We start from the raw sequence: 13,596 nt of genomic DNA, 5'->3' as shown, positions 1-13,596 counted from the left end.
AGAGAGTGAAGTGGCAGAAGATTCATCTGTCCCTGGATTACATGCTTCTTTCTCATGGGGGATAAAGAAAGGATTTTAACAGGGGAGTAAGTGCCAGGGCTCCAGTCTGGAGAGAGAAAAGTTGATCAATTAAAAGAACTGTCACAGATCATAACTTAAGTATTCATAACCACAGGTAAGTGTCCAGATGCTCAGAGGAATGTTGATATTGAGATACAATCCAGATTTGTGTTGTCAAAGTTAATGTTCTTGTTTTATCTGTATGTAAAGTCAGTCCTTTTCAAAGGAAAATGTAAGAGTAAATAAATAGGGGTGTCTGGATGGCTCAGTCAGTTGGGCATCTGACTTTGGCTCAGGTCACAATCTCATAGTTTGTGAGCTCGAGCCCCACGTCGGGCTCCCTGCTGTCAGTGCAGACTCTGTTTTGGGTCCTCTGTCCCCCTCTCTCTTTCTCTGCCCCTCCCATGCTTGTGCTTTCTCTCTCTCTCTCTCTCTCTCTCTCTCTCTCTCTCTCTCAAAAAATAAATAAATATTTTAAAAAAGAATAAATAAATAAAACTGTTGTTTTTTAGATTTAATTTTTTATTTGGGGAAATTTTTTAAATCTATGTTAAGAATAGACTCTAAGAAACTATATATATCCATTACATATAATTGTTCATATTTTGTGGTATTGTTAGTATTTTTTAATATTTTATCATACTTGTATAGTCTTATTTGAATAAGGTAGTAAAATGATTAATTATTACATTGATTTGTCTGCAATTAATTTCTCCATTTTTAATAATTATATATGAACTGATGAGTAATACGGAATGTTTATAAGTACACATATGATACAATACTGTATACTGTATATATTTTTCTAGAGTATACTTTTTCCAGCATGCATCTTGAGATATAAATATATATAGATTCAGTTCTGTCACCTTTTGATTAAATGTTGTAAGACAGGAATGTATCCCATTTGAAAAATCCATTTCCCTATAAACAACCTTTCTGTTAGAAATTTTTGTTCTTACACCTAGCACTACAGCGAAGGAACATCCTCATATGTACCTCCCTACTTTATTTTTGTTTGTTTATTTTTTATTTAAATTCATGTTAGTTAACATACAGTGTAGTATCAGTTTCCACACCTCCTACTTGATATGTGAGAGTTTCTTTGGGATCTGTATTCATCTTTATGTTAACTAGGTCACCACCACATTGCTCTTCAAATAACAAGCATTGAGAGTGCTTTTTTTCTCACACCCTTACCCACACTGTCCTCTCCTCACTGTAAGTCTCCCAACTTGATGAGTGTGGGGTTACAGTTTGAAGCATATTTCACTGATAACCAGATAAATTGATTTTGATTTTTGTTTTCCTCTTCTGTGAATTTCCTGGGTATATCTTTTGCCCATATTCCTGCTAGGTTGTTTTCCTTTTCCTTTTTATTTATAAGAGTTTTTTTTTTAATTTCCTGCGTACTACTCTTTTTTGCTTATATTTGATGTAAATATCTTTCTTCTCCTGGTCCGTTTAACTGTTTTTGAAATCCGTTGACATACCTTGGAACCTTCAGTTTTCATGTGTCAAGCTCTTGGGGGTCTCGTGGAAGAATTTTTTTCCCTCTACTTCAAGGCCTTAAACATATTTTTACATATTTACATATTACATACATATGTGTATTTAGAGTTTTAATTAATGTAGAATTTGATTTGCATATGATATAATGTGGGGAACTAATTTTTTTTTTCCCATGTAGAACATAAGTGGTTATGGCCCTATCCTTTCTCTGCTTTTGTGCTGTTACCTTTATCATAGATCCAGTTCCTGTATAGATAGGGATCTGGTTCTGAACTTTCTTATGACAATCACCTTGATATCTGTTGAGGCAAGTCATTCTTTGTTATTTTTCAGAATCGTTTTCCCTATTCTTGTCCCTTTACCTGTCCATTCAGATTTTTAAATCAGGTTTTTAAGTTTCCCCTGAAGAAAAATACTCCTGGGATTTGGATTAGAATGTCATTTACTTTTATAGATTAAATTGGAAGAGAATTGACATTTTTATTTTCTAGACTCCAGATTCCCGAGTGTTCTTATTTGTGAATATAAAGGCTATTCACATATTCAGGTCTTCACTATTGTTTGGTAGTAGTTCATAATTTTCCTCTTTGAACAACTAGCCCATCTTTAGTTAGATATATTCCAGGGTCCCACAGAATTTTTATTGCTTTTGGAAATGGTATAATTTTGTCTATTGCATCTTCTAACTGACAGCTTTTAATATATAGGGTTTGGGATTATTGGTCTCCTATGCATCCATTGTTCTAAACTTTCTTATTTGTTTTATGGCTTATCTGTAGATCTTTGATTTTTTTATACATACATAATCATGTCATGACAAATATCAAAAAGTGAATATATTTTTTCTTCTTAGATGTTCTAAAGATAATAATCTTTGTATGTCTGCTTTCAAAATATTTGAAAACATTACCTCCTTCAGGTTTGTAAGTATGGGCTTCAGTTTCAATTGGCATTTTTGATATGGTAAAGTAAAACTTTGTGATTTTGGAACTGAGTTTGTGTATGAATACCACCTTGTAATGCTTCTTTTGATTTTGTTATTATCTGCTGTCTCTTTGGACAGATTCTGAGCTCATTAATCATAAAGAGAATATGTTAGACCTCAGGATATTGCCAGCCCTTTGTACAAGAGCCCTGGTAGAGTTTCTTAGTAATTGATGCCTCATATCTCTTCCTATTACCTCTTCTCCATTCTTTAACTGTACTAGGAGAATGGGGATTAAAATGCCAGTCTCAAAATGCTGGGTAGCTATGCCTTGTGCTTGTTTAATATTTCTAATTCAGCTCAACAAGTGCTTTATTTAGTGCCCACTATTCAACCAGCATGGTGTGCATGACGTTATAAGGATATAAGCAAAGTGAGTCATGTTTTCTATCTTCAGGGAGCTTACAAATCTTGTCATGCCACTCATTCTTCTTCTTAAACCCTTCTGGGCTTCCCCTCGCCCTGAAAAAAATAATCATAACCAAAACAATGACAATAGGTAACATTTACTGAACTAAAAGTATATGCCAGCAACTTTGCCAAACATTTTACATTTAACATCTTTTTTAATCCTCACTAAATTCTAAGAGATAATTAATGTCATCACCCCTGTTTTGCAGATAAAGAAACTGAAGCTGAGAGAAGTTAAATTGCTGTTAAGCAACTTGTCCAGGGTTACATAGCTAATAAATGACTGAGGAAATTTGAACTTGAGCTTTTAAGCAATACATCATGCTCTTTATCATGGTGTATGGAAGAGCCCTCATGATGTGGCTTGGAACTCATCTCCTGCCCTTCTGTTTCTTATCTGTAGTTGAGCCATACTGAACTACTTATAGATCCTTTAACTTGACATTTTCATTCTCATATTACACCTTTGAAAAAGCTGGGTTTTGTTTGTCTGCCTCCCCTGCCCTGAAACCAATCCCTGTCTACCACCAGGTTGGGACATCTCATTGCCTCAGTGTAGATGCGATCTGGATGAACTTCTATAGTATTAACAGTCTTGTCACATAGAGTTGTAATGACTCTTTTTCTTTATTCTCACACTAATTAGGGCTACACCTAATTTACCCCTGGGTCCCCAGGACATAGTGCGTGGCTGTCTGGCATGTAATAAGTTTAGGACCATTTGTTGAAAAAGCTAGTAAGTTGAAGGAAAAAGATACATTAGTTAATTCATAGCATGATTAACTAGCATGTGTGCAATGTCATGGAAGTCGAGTAGGCTGGTGAGAAGTGTAAGTGGCTAAAGTAATAAAGGAAGCCTTCTTTTCCATTAAGGTAGAATTTTTTGGTCATGTCCACCCCTCCTTCAGTTTTGACTTTGTTTAAATATATCTGCTCTCATTTTCTGTCCTTACTTATTAGTTACTTTGTTTCCTGGTGATTTTCCTAGTCTCCTTCTTAAGTCATTTTATAGACAACTCAGCATTTCAGTATTTTTAGCTTCTTGCTTCCTCTGTCAACTCTCTCTCTATCCTGCCATTCTAGCACTTTCTTTTATTCTACAGTGGTGTCAGGCACTTCAGTTTTACGTAAAACTTAATGTCAGAAGCCGATTTTGGAGTTCCACTACGTGAATCCAATTTACTCATGCTAGAATCTAGACCCCTAGATTTAAACAGATCATACTTTAGACAGAATCTACAAAATAAGTCTAGTATGACTTAGTTTCTCTAAGGTAAAATCAGGTGTCCTCTAAAACACTATCAAGTTGCAGAGATGGAGTTCTCGGAAACCTTGAATGTGTCATTTTCTTCATGCCTTGTTTTCAATGCCTTTGTGTGAAGTTTGTCAGAATATCTTGCTCCATGTACTTTCTGTGGAAATTGTAAGATAAAGTTTTACTAAATAAAGTGGGACTAATTCCTTAATAATGAAAGGCTTTACAGATAAAGATAAAGGATGATTGTTAAAGTTTCAAAATTTGGTTTTGTTCTGGGATGTGTACCATGTTGTAGTATTTTGTTTTTTGTGGTTAAATACATTTGATTGGCTGACTTGGTTCTTTTCAACTTACTATGTTGTTATGGAAATGCTATTGCTTTTATAGTTTTGTATTATGAAAAGTAAGTGGTATTTTAATTGTTGCCAATTATGAGCTTTTTATTTTTCTTAATTTTTTTTTAAAAATTTTTCTTTAACATTTATTTATTTTTGAGACAGAGAGCATGAACAGGGGAGGGTCAGAGAAAGAGGGAGACACAGAATCTGAAACAGGCTCCAGGCTCTCAGCTGTCAGCACAGAGCCGGACGCGGGGCTCGAACCCACGGACCGCGAGATCATGACTGACCTGAGTCGAAGTCAGACGCTCAACCGACTGAGCCACCCAGGCGCCCCAATTATGAGCTTTTTAAAAAGCAACTAATCTTGCCCTCTTCTCACCTCTTTTTTTTTTTTTTTTACCACTTTTCTACCATCACACCAGATGATTTTGGTTGCTGCTTATAAAACAAAGAGTTATTTGTGACCAATCTTTCTTATTATGTTAATTTGATAATGGAAAAACTCATTTCAAAGTAATACTTCACTATCTTTGCATGTATTACATAAAATAAGTTGCCTAATGATCTGGCTAATTAAACCAGGGGTAAAGACTGGAAAACAAAACTGAACAGTATTCATTCAGTACCTTTGATTGAATGTAAAGTGCTAGCTGGTTGCACTGTTATCCTTTGTTCTCGTAATTTTGCTTCAAGATAAATCAAAATTGATTTTATTTATCACATTTATGAGAACTTATAAATAGATGTCTTATTTTTTGTAGAATGAAGTTGTATACAAAAGACATTGTTCTCTGTACCTTTGTCTCATAATTGATTATTATTCTTTTTCTTTTACTTTTTGGATGGATGCTCTTTTCTTTTTGATGAGGACCAACTAATGGTCTAGTTATGATAAGAATCAAGTGTTTATCAGATTTCTTTCAGTAACAAAAAAATTAAGAAAGTTTATCAGATTTCAAAGTATAACTTATTTGAACTCTAGTATAGTCTGCACTGCTTAATTTATAACAAAGTTATTTGAAAAATCAGATTTTCTAATTCAAGGAATTATTGTTTAGAATATAAAGTAAATTCCAAATGCAGTGAGTGTAAGTACTTTCTGCTTCCTTTTAATATGTAACATTTTGTTGGGAAATATTTGATGTATTTATATCATTGAGGAAATACATATATGATGGCAATCACTCTCTTTATGTATTTTTGGCCAGAATTGTTTTCTGCACTTTGGTATTGTGAATTTAAGTTGTTTTTAAAATCGGACTTTATATTCTGGATAAAATTATGGATCTCTGTAAATATGTAAATATTAAGTATTTGATCAAAGAGGGAAGTATCGGGGCGCCTGGGTGGCGCAGTCGGTTAAGCGTCCGACTTCAGCCAGGTCACGATCTCGCGGTCCGTGAGTTCGAGCCCCGCGTCAGGCTCTGGGCTGATGGCTCAGAGCCTGGAGCCTATTTCCGATTCTGTGTCTCCCTCTCTCTCTGCCCCTCCCCTGTTCATGCTCTGTCTCTCTCTGTCCCAAAAATAAATAAACGTTGAAAAAAAAAATTAAAAAAAAAACAAAAACAAAACAAACAAACAAAAAAAAACAAAGAGGGAAGTATCGTGGTAGAAATGTACACTAACTGATTTTTCTTTGTGTAACAAACAGCACTGAAAAGAGGCGCAGGGAACAAGAAAATAAATATTTAGAAGAACTAGCTGAGTTACTGTCTGCCAACATCAGTGACATTGACAGTTTGAGTGTAAAGCCAGACAAATGCAAGATTTTGAAGAAGACAGTCGATCAGATACAGCTAATGAAGAGAATGGAACAAGGTAAAAAAAAAAAAAAAAAAAGCCAAAACCATGGTTGTGTGCTTTGTTATGAAGACCTTTATAATAGGTGATTTTATTATTTTTATTATTAAGAAATTGCGTTGAATTTCATAATGTTATTAAAGAAACACTTTTGTATAGACGGTCTTTATTTTAGAAAGTGAATCTGAGAGGTTTCTTGTTACAAAAACATGGCTTATTAATTTAACTTGAACACTGGTTGCCTTGGTAGGTTATGAAGCCTGGTATCTAAGGGAATTGAGTCAAGAGATCTAAGTTGCGGGGTCAGACCTGAAGCTCTGGCATAGTGTTGAAAGACAGTGCCTCAGTGGTAGGAAAATCCCTCCATCTGAATAATAAGCTTGTCTCTGCCGGGGCTCTGGGCATGGGAAACAGTCTCTTCTGGGAAAACCCTGACTTTGTTTTACGACTCATATTTATACTGTCCATATTTACTGGGGACCTCATGCCAGAAAACCCCTAGCAAAGAATTAAAGCAGACACACAGGCAGAGCGCTTTGGAGGAAAACTCTCACACCTGATAATGGAAAAACTCATTTCAAAGTAATACTTCACTATGTTTGCATATATTACATAAAACAAGTTGCCTGATGATCTGGCTAATTAAACCAGGGGTAAAGACTGGAAAACAAAACTGAACAGTATTCATTCCCATGGCATTTCCAAAGAAAAAGTGCTTATGAGGGTGATTTTATGCTAAGAAATTATGTAACATATGAGGAAACAACTACAGTAAGTAGGAACACAAATAACAAACAGAACAAATAGACCAGAAGGAACTTCAGATGAATAACAGCAATGTGAAAAGATTATAAACAAATATATTTATAATGATTAAAGTGGTAGGATGTTAAGATTTTATAAGCTGGAAAGTGAATAGTCTAGTGACAGCTGATGGAGCAGACAGTAGAAACTAGTATTTTAAGTCTCCGACGGGGAGAGCCAGCCAGAAGCTATATGTCACCTCGCTGCTTGCCGCCCAAGGGGGGAAGGACCCCTCTGGGGACACTGACCTGCCCAAAGGAAAAGACACACAGACACACAGTTGGGAATGATCCCCACATGACAAAAGCCTTTCCCTGTCTTGCCCCCTCTATTCACACAGCTGCCAGTCAGCCTTTTAGTACCTTACTCTTTAATCTGAATAAAAATCTGAATATTTGAGGAAAACCTGTAAAGTAGAAGAGAACAAATCAAGCAAACAGGAAAAAAGGGAACTCAGAGAAAGTAGAGACAGTGCAGGGAGCAGAAGAAAACTTCAAACCATCAAACAGTCCCTCAGAGACAAAAAGGAAGGTAATTCAACTATGAAACGATAATAAGATGCTATAAAATAAAACATTCAAAACACCAAATAACTTTTGGAACTTAAAATCGGGATAACTGAAATAAACTTTGCCTCTTTACTTTGTTTTCTACTTTTTGCCTACTCTCTGCCTAACCATTCTAGGCACACTCTGCCTCAGGTCTTGGCACTTTCTTCTCCCTTTGTCTGGAATGTTCTTTCTCAGATGTACACAAGGCTCATTCCCTCACCTCTTTGGTGCCTTTGTTCAAATATTTCTTCGCAATGAACTTGTCTGTAACTATCCTATCTAATACACTCTCTCTCTAATACACACACTCTCTACATCTTCCTTGATTTATTTTCCCCACAGTGTTTTTTACATCTAACATATTATATGTTTTATTTGTTTATTGTCGGCCTACTCCCACTAGAGCTCCATGAGGGTGAGGATTTTTGTTTGTTCATCATTGTGCCCTCATACCTAAAACAGTTCCTGGTTACATAGTAGACTTTCAGGGAATATTTGTTGAATAAATATTTTAAGGGTTGAAAGATAATGTGAAGAAATCTCTTAGAAAGTAAAAATAAAAAGACAAGTAGTGGAAGACAAGGGAAAGGTGGGAAGTGTATAGGAATAGTTCAGGAGGTGTAACATATTAATTTCAGAAAAAGAGAACAGACCAAATAAAGGGAGGAAATTATAAGAGTAATAATACAAAACCAAAACAAAACACTTCTCAGAATTAGAAAGATGTGGGTTTCCAGATTGAAAGCACTCATATAGTGCCCAGTGCAACGAATAAAAAGAAAGGGAGAAAAAGCTCACACCAATGCACAATTTTCAGACACCAGAGAGAAAAAAAACAAGGGAAAGAAAAAATAGACACATACCAGATTCAGAGTGTATCCTAAATAACAATACTGAACGAGAATTCTTTTCTTAAGAAATGTTTATTTATCTATTTTGAGAAAGAGAGGGAGAGTGCACACAAGCAGGAGAGGGGCAGAAAGAGGGAGGGAGAGAGAGAGACGAAGGGATGGAGGGAGGGAGGGAGGGAGAGAGAGAGAGGGAGGGAGGGAGAATATGAATCTCAAGCAGGCCCCGTGCCACCAGCATAGAGCCTGCTGTGGAGATCAAACTCACAAACTGTGAGAGCATGACCAGAGCCAAAACCAAGAGTCAGACACTTAACCAACTGAGCCACCCAGGTGCCCTGAGAATTCTAAACCTGGAATTCTGTGTGAATCCAAATGAAGTGTAAGTGCAAAATAAAGACATTTTCAGACATTGAAAGCCTCAGTTCAAAAGTTATCTTCTGTGTACTTTTTCCAGAAATATCTATCAAAACCACCATAGCAAACCAAGAAAGAAAGGCATAGGATCTTAATCCAGGGAAACCATGGAATCTTAACAGAAGAAAGGTGTACCCTTGTGCATCAACCTAAAAACGTAGCTAGTGGATAGATGTCTCCAGGACGAATGTTTCCATGGGGAAAAAATGGAACAAAGAATCAGAGGACTGACTAATTAAGAGGAAAATTTCATTTCGGGGGAGGGGGGCGAAGTTTAGGGATGAGTTGAACTTAAAAAGACTAAAACGCAAAATAGGAGAAATGTAAATGATAGCACACACCTTGTCTCGTTTGTGAACTTTATGTGGCCACAGGAGCATAGATATTAAATACTGATTGCCCTAGAAATTGTAACTATATTGGGAGGATGGAAGGAGGGAGAAATGTGTGGGTAGAAGGTTGATGTAAGTTAAAGTCTTACTTTTCATGATAGCGTGCCAATAAATTATGTCTATCATGGACATAATCAAGATCTAGCAAATAAACATGGGATTGAGAAATACAGAATGTATAGTTAGGATACAGGCTAGGCTACTGTAACAAGAGACCCAAAGTGCAGCAGCTTTAACAAGATAATCTAGGGATGTGTCAGAGGTTGTGATTGATTTCATCTTTTTTTCTGTGCCATTCCTATTGCCATTTTCCACGTGGCTAAACATGGCTCACCGGTCCACATCCCAGCTGACAAAAAGGGGAAAGAAGAAAATGGGGAGGCATGCTTCTTTCCTTTTAAGGACAAGACCCAGAAATTGCACGTCGCTTCTTTTCACATTCCTTGAGCCAGAAACTAGGTCACATAGCCACTCCCGCCTTAGGTTTTGCCTGAAATTTTAGATGTTTTGCTTTTCACACATAGTTATTTAATTTACTTGGACTTGATGGTTGGTGTTTTTTGACAAACCTGTTTAAAAACCAAAAACCTGTCTTAATGGTATAAACACATGAATTGATGAAGGAAGTACATCTTAGAACTAAATGAGAAACTTCTGTACCATAATAATCAAAAGGTAAATAACCCAGTTAATAGATGGACAAAGGCTCTGACTGAATACCTCTCAAAGACATATAAATGACTAATAAGCACAGGAAAAATATGTGCATATCGTTGCCATCAGAGAAATGCAAATCAAAACCACAGTGAAGTACCAGGATGGCTGCACACAAAAAAGACAGATAAGTGTTGGTGACGATGGGAGAAATCGGAACCCCCATACACTGCTGGTAGGAAAGTAAAATAAAATTGTGCAGCCACTTTGGAAAACAGTCCAGTAGTTCCACAAAATGTTAAGCATTGAGGTACAGTATCACCCAGCAATTCCATTTGTAGGTATATACCCAAGACAAAGGAAAACCTAGGTCCACACAAAACTTGCACACAAATGTTCGTAGCAGCATTATTCATAAATAGCCGAAAGGTGGAAACAACCCGTGTTATCTATCGGCTGACCAATGGATAAGTTAAACAAGGTATATTTATATAATGGCATGTTATCTGGCAGAAAAAAAAGGAATGAAGTACTGACAGTGCCTTGAAAGCACACAAAGCAAAAGAAGCCAGTCACAAGGGACCATGTGTTGTATGACTCCATTTATACTAAATGTCCAGAATAGGCAAATCCACAGAGACAGAAAGTAGATTGGTGGTTGCTTAGGGCTTGGGAGCATTGGGAAAATGGGGGGTGACTGCTCAAGGGTACAAAGTTTCTTTTTGGGTTGATGAATATGTTCTAAAATGTATTATAATGTTGGTTGCATAACCCTGTGAATGTACTAAAAACCATTGAATTGAATGCTTTATTTTTTTTAATGTTTTTTTTTGAGAGACGGAGAGTGAGTGGGTAAGGGGCATAAAGAGAAGGGGACAGTGAGCTCTGTGCTGACAGCAGACAGTCCAGTGCAGGGGCTTGAACTCACAAACCGCCACATCATGACCTGTGCTGAAGGACGCTTAACCGACTGAGCCACCCAGGCACCCCTGAATTGTATGCCTTAAATGCATGAATAGCATGCTATGTGAATTGTGAATCAGTAAAGCTGTTGTTGTAAACACTATATGAAATGACACTTTACTCCCAATAGATTCACACACACAAATTTTTTTTTAATGCTGATATCAATTGTCAGTGAGGATGCATAAAAACAAAAACCCTTGAATGTTACGAGTGGTACATTCTCTTTAGAGAGCAATTTGTCAAACTTAGTAATGTCAAAAATACATAGACCCTATGAACCGGCAACTTCACTTTTAGTGTTTACCCTCAAGAAACTGTCACACATGTACAAAAGAGGAAGTACTGAAAATAGTTTATTACAGCACTGTGTGTGGTAGTCAAAGGTCTGTCAGTAGTGGCTTAGGAAATCTACTAACTGGGTTAGTCACATGATATATACCATCTCAAATGAATGAATCAGATCTACATCAGTGTGCTTAAATCTCAAACATAATATTGAGTGGAAACACTAAGTTGGAGAAGTCCATATATACTTATGTAAACTTTAAAACACAAAACAGTAGGGGTGCCTGAGTGGCTCAGTCAGTTGAGAGTCTGACTTCGGCTCAGGTCATGATCTCACAGTTCTTGCTGCTGTCAGCAGGAAACCTGCTTTGGATCCTCTGTCCCCCTCTCTCTCTGCCACTCCCCCCCTGGTGCTCTCTATCTCAAAAATAAACATTAAAAAAAAAATAAAAGGTGATCTGTTGTTCAAGAAATCATACATGTGTACTTAAGTAATAAAAAACAGGCCTAGAAATTATTATACTGACCTCAGAATACTAGTTATTTCTGAAAAGAGACAGAGAAGGAATGGTAGCAGAGTGTTCTATTTGCAGCATTTTATTTTTTAAAGAAGGAAGGACGTGGAGCAAATGTTAACATCCGTGAAAAATGAATGGTGGCTATGTGATGTATGCTATGTCATTTCCTGTATTTTTTGGAATATATGGAATATTTCATATTTAATTGTTTTAAGATTTTTTTTATTTGTAAGTAGTCCCTACACCCAACATGGGGCTCAAACTTACAACCCCTAGATCAAGAGTCACATGCTCCTGAGCCAGCCAGGCGCCCCTGAAATATGTTACACATTAAAGTAAAAAAATGAGCCTCTATATTCAATGATACCAAATTTGGTTTTTGGCTAACTAACTCACTAGTTTGACAGGTTGGAAACTTATTTAAGTATGGTGCTGTTTGAAGATGATGGATGGCTTTTCCAACATCACTGCACAAAAGAATTTCAGATCATTTAGTAGTTACACAGTTTTATCAATCAGATCATCATGACAGGAATGTGAAAGGTAAGCTAATTCATGCAGGCTCACAAAAGGAAAAAGCATTTCTTCACTCTCTTTTCAATGGCAGTTGATCAAATCAGAAGAGGAAAAAGAAAAATGGAGGAAATCATCATTCTTTTACAGTTTACTCATTTCTTAAAAACTTTTGGTGTAGACTTTTTCAAAAGGCTTTGTATTTATACCATTTTCCCCGTTGTTGGAACATTGGACTTGATAGGTCAGAATTCAAATTATCCTGCTGCCACGTCTTAGTTATATGATTTGTGACAAATTACTTAACCTTTGTGAACCCCAATTTTGTCAATTGAATATACATATAAAGTGAATATCATTAAGATTAAATAATGTTGTCAATAAATATCGCCTAGATAATAAGTAAATGTTATTTGAATCTTAAATGAGGTGAATCTGTGTCTTTGTAACTTGCCAATATGGAAATGAGCCCTTTTGGATGCATGACTTTTTGTTTCTTTATTATAGAGAAATCAACAACTGATGATGAAGTGCAGAAATCAGACATCTCATCGAGCAGTCAAGGAGTGATAGAAAAGGAATCCTTGGGACCTCTTCTGTTGGAGGTAGCTGTTCTCATTGATTTAGAAAGGGATCAAAATCTTTGTTCCAAGATAATTTGGTTTTTTCTCTTTTATACCTTACGTCAGATTAATAAATTATAAAACAAAGTAAGTTTTAAAGAACCTTTAATAATTATTTTGTAACCTATTTTGACAGTTGTTGCTGTTTCAGAATGAAATGTGAATAATGAATATGAGAAATTTTCATAAAGGCATTCTATATAGTCAGATGGAAAACCGAAGCCTACCGTATGGCTTTGCCACTCATTTCTGGGGTGGTTTGGACTAGTCGGGAGTATAAAACATTAGAATTATTTAGCTCACTAGTGCTATCTATATGTCTGTAGAATTTCACTTTTGAGTGAAGGGATGCGTCACTTTATTGCAGTAGGTGTTTTCCTGAAAAGTTTCCTGACTAAAATTTTCAAATGTTTACGTAAACACTGTATGAGAACTTACTATTTTAATGACCCTCTACCGAACTTTTTGAAGAACTTTTAAACTTGAATTGTTTTGTAATTACTGTGTAATTTTCGCCTCAGCTTTTCCTGTCTAACCTTCACTCCCTTTGTCTTCAGCGTAGATGTCTTGTTTCCAAGCAGGCCCATCACCTTCAGTGATCCCTCTCACACATGAATGTTTAAGAACACATGTGCGGACACACTCATTCCCCACAGAG

General features: G+C 36.3%; 1 protein-coding gene across 12 annotated transcripts in view; it reads left to right on the top strand.

Annotated features, from left to right (window-relative positions):
- Positions 1 to 13,596, top strand: part of NCOA1 (nuclear receptor coactivator 1) — a 243,345-nt gene that overhangs the window by 153,515 nt on the left and 76,234 nt on the right. For all 12 annotated transcript variants that reach the window (XM_023252044.2, XM_023252042.2, XM_023252041.2 and 9 more), the window contains 2 exons: positions 6,219 to 6,385; positions 12,823 to 12,920. In XM_023252044.2, coding sequence (XP_023107812.1) covers positions 6,219 to 6,385; positions 12,823 to 12,920 — 265 coding nt within the window. The remainder of the gene's footprint in view (positions 1 to 6,218; positions 6,386 to 12,822; positions 12,921 to 13,596) is intronic.

This window comes from Felis catus, chromosome A3 (genome assembly GCF_018350175.1).
Source record: "Felis catus isolate Fca126 chromosome A3, F.catus_Fca126_mat1.0, whole genome shotgun sequence".
NCBI classification, from domain to species: domain Eukaryota; kingdom Metazoa; phylum Chordata; class Mammalia; order Carnivora; family Felidae; genus Felis; species Felis catus.
The sequence above is the reverse complement of the archived record's forward strand: the minus strand, read 5'-3'. Positions and strand labels throughout refer to the sequence as shown.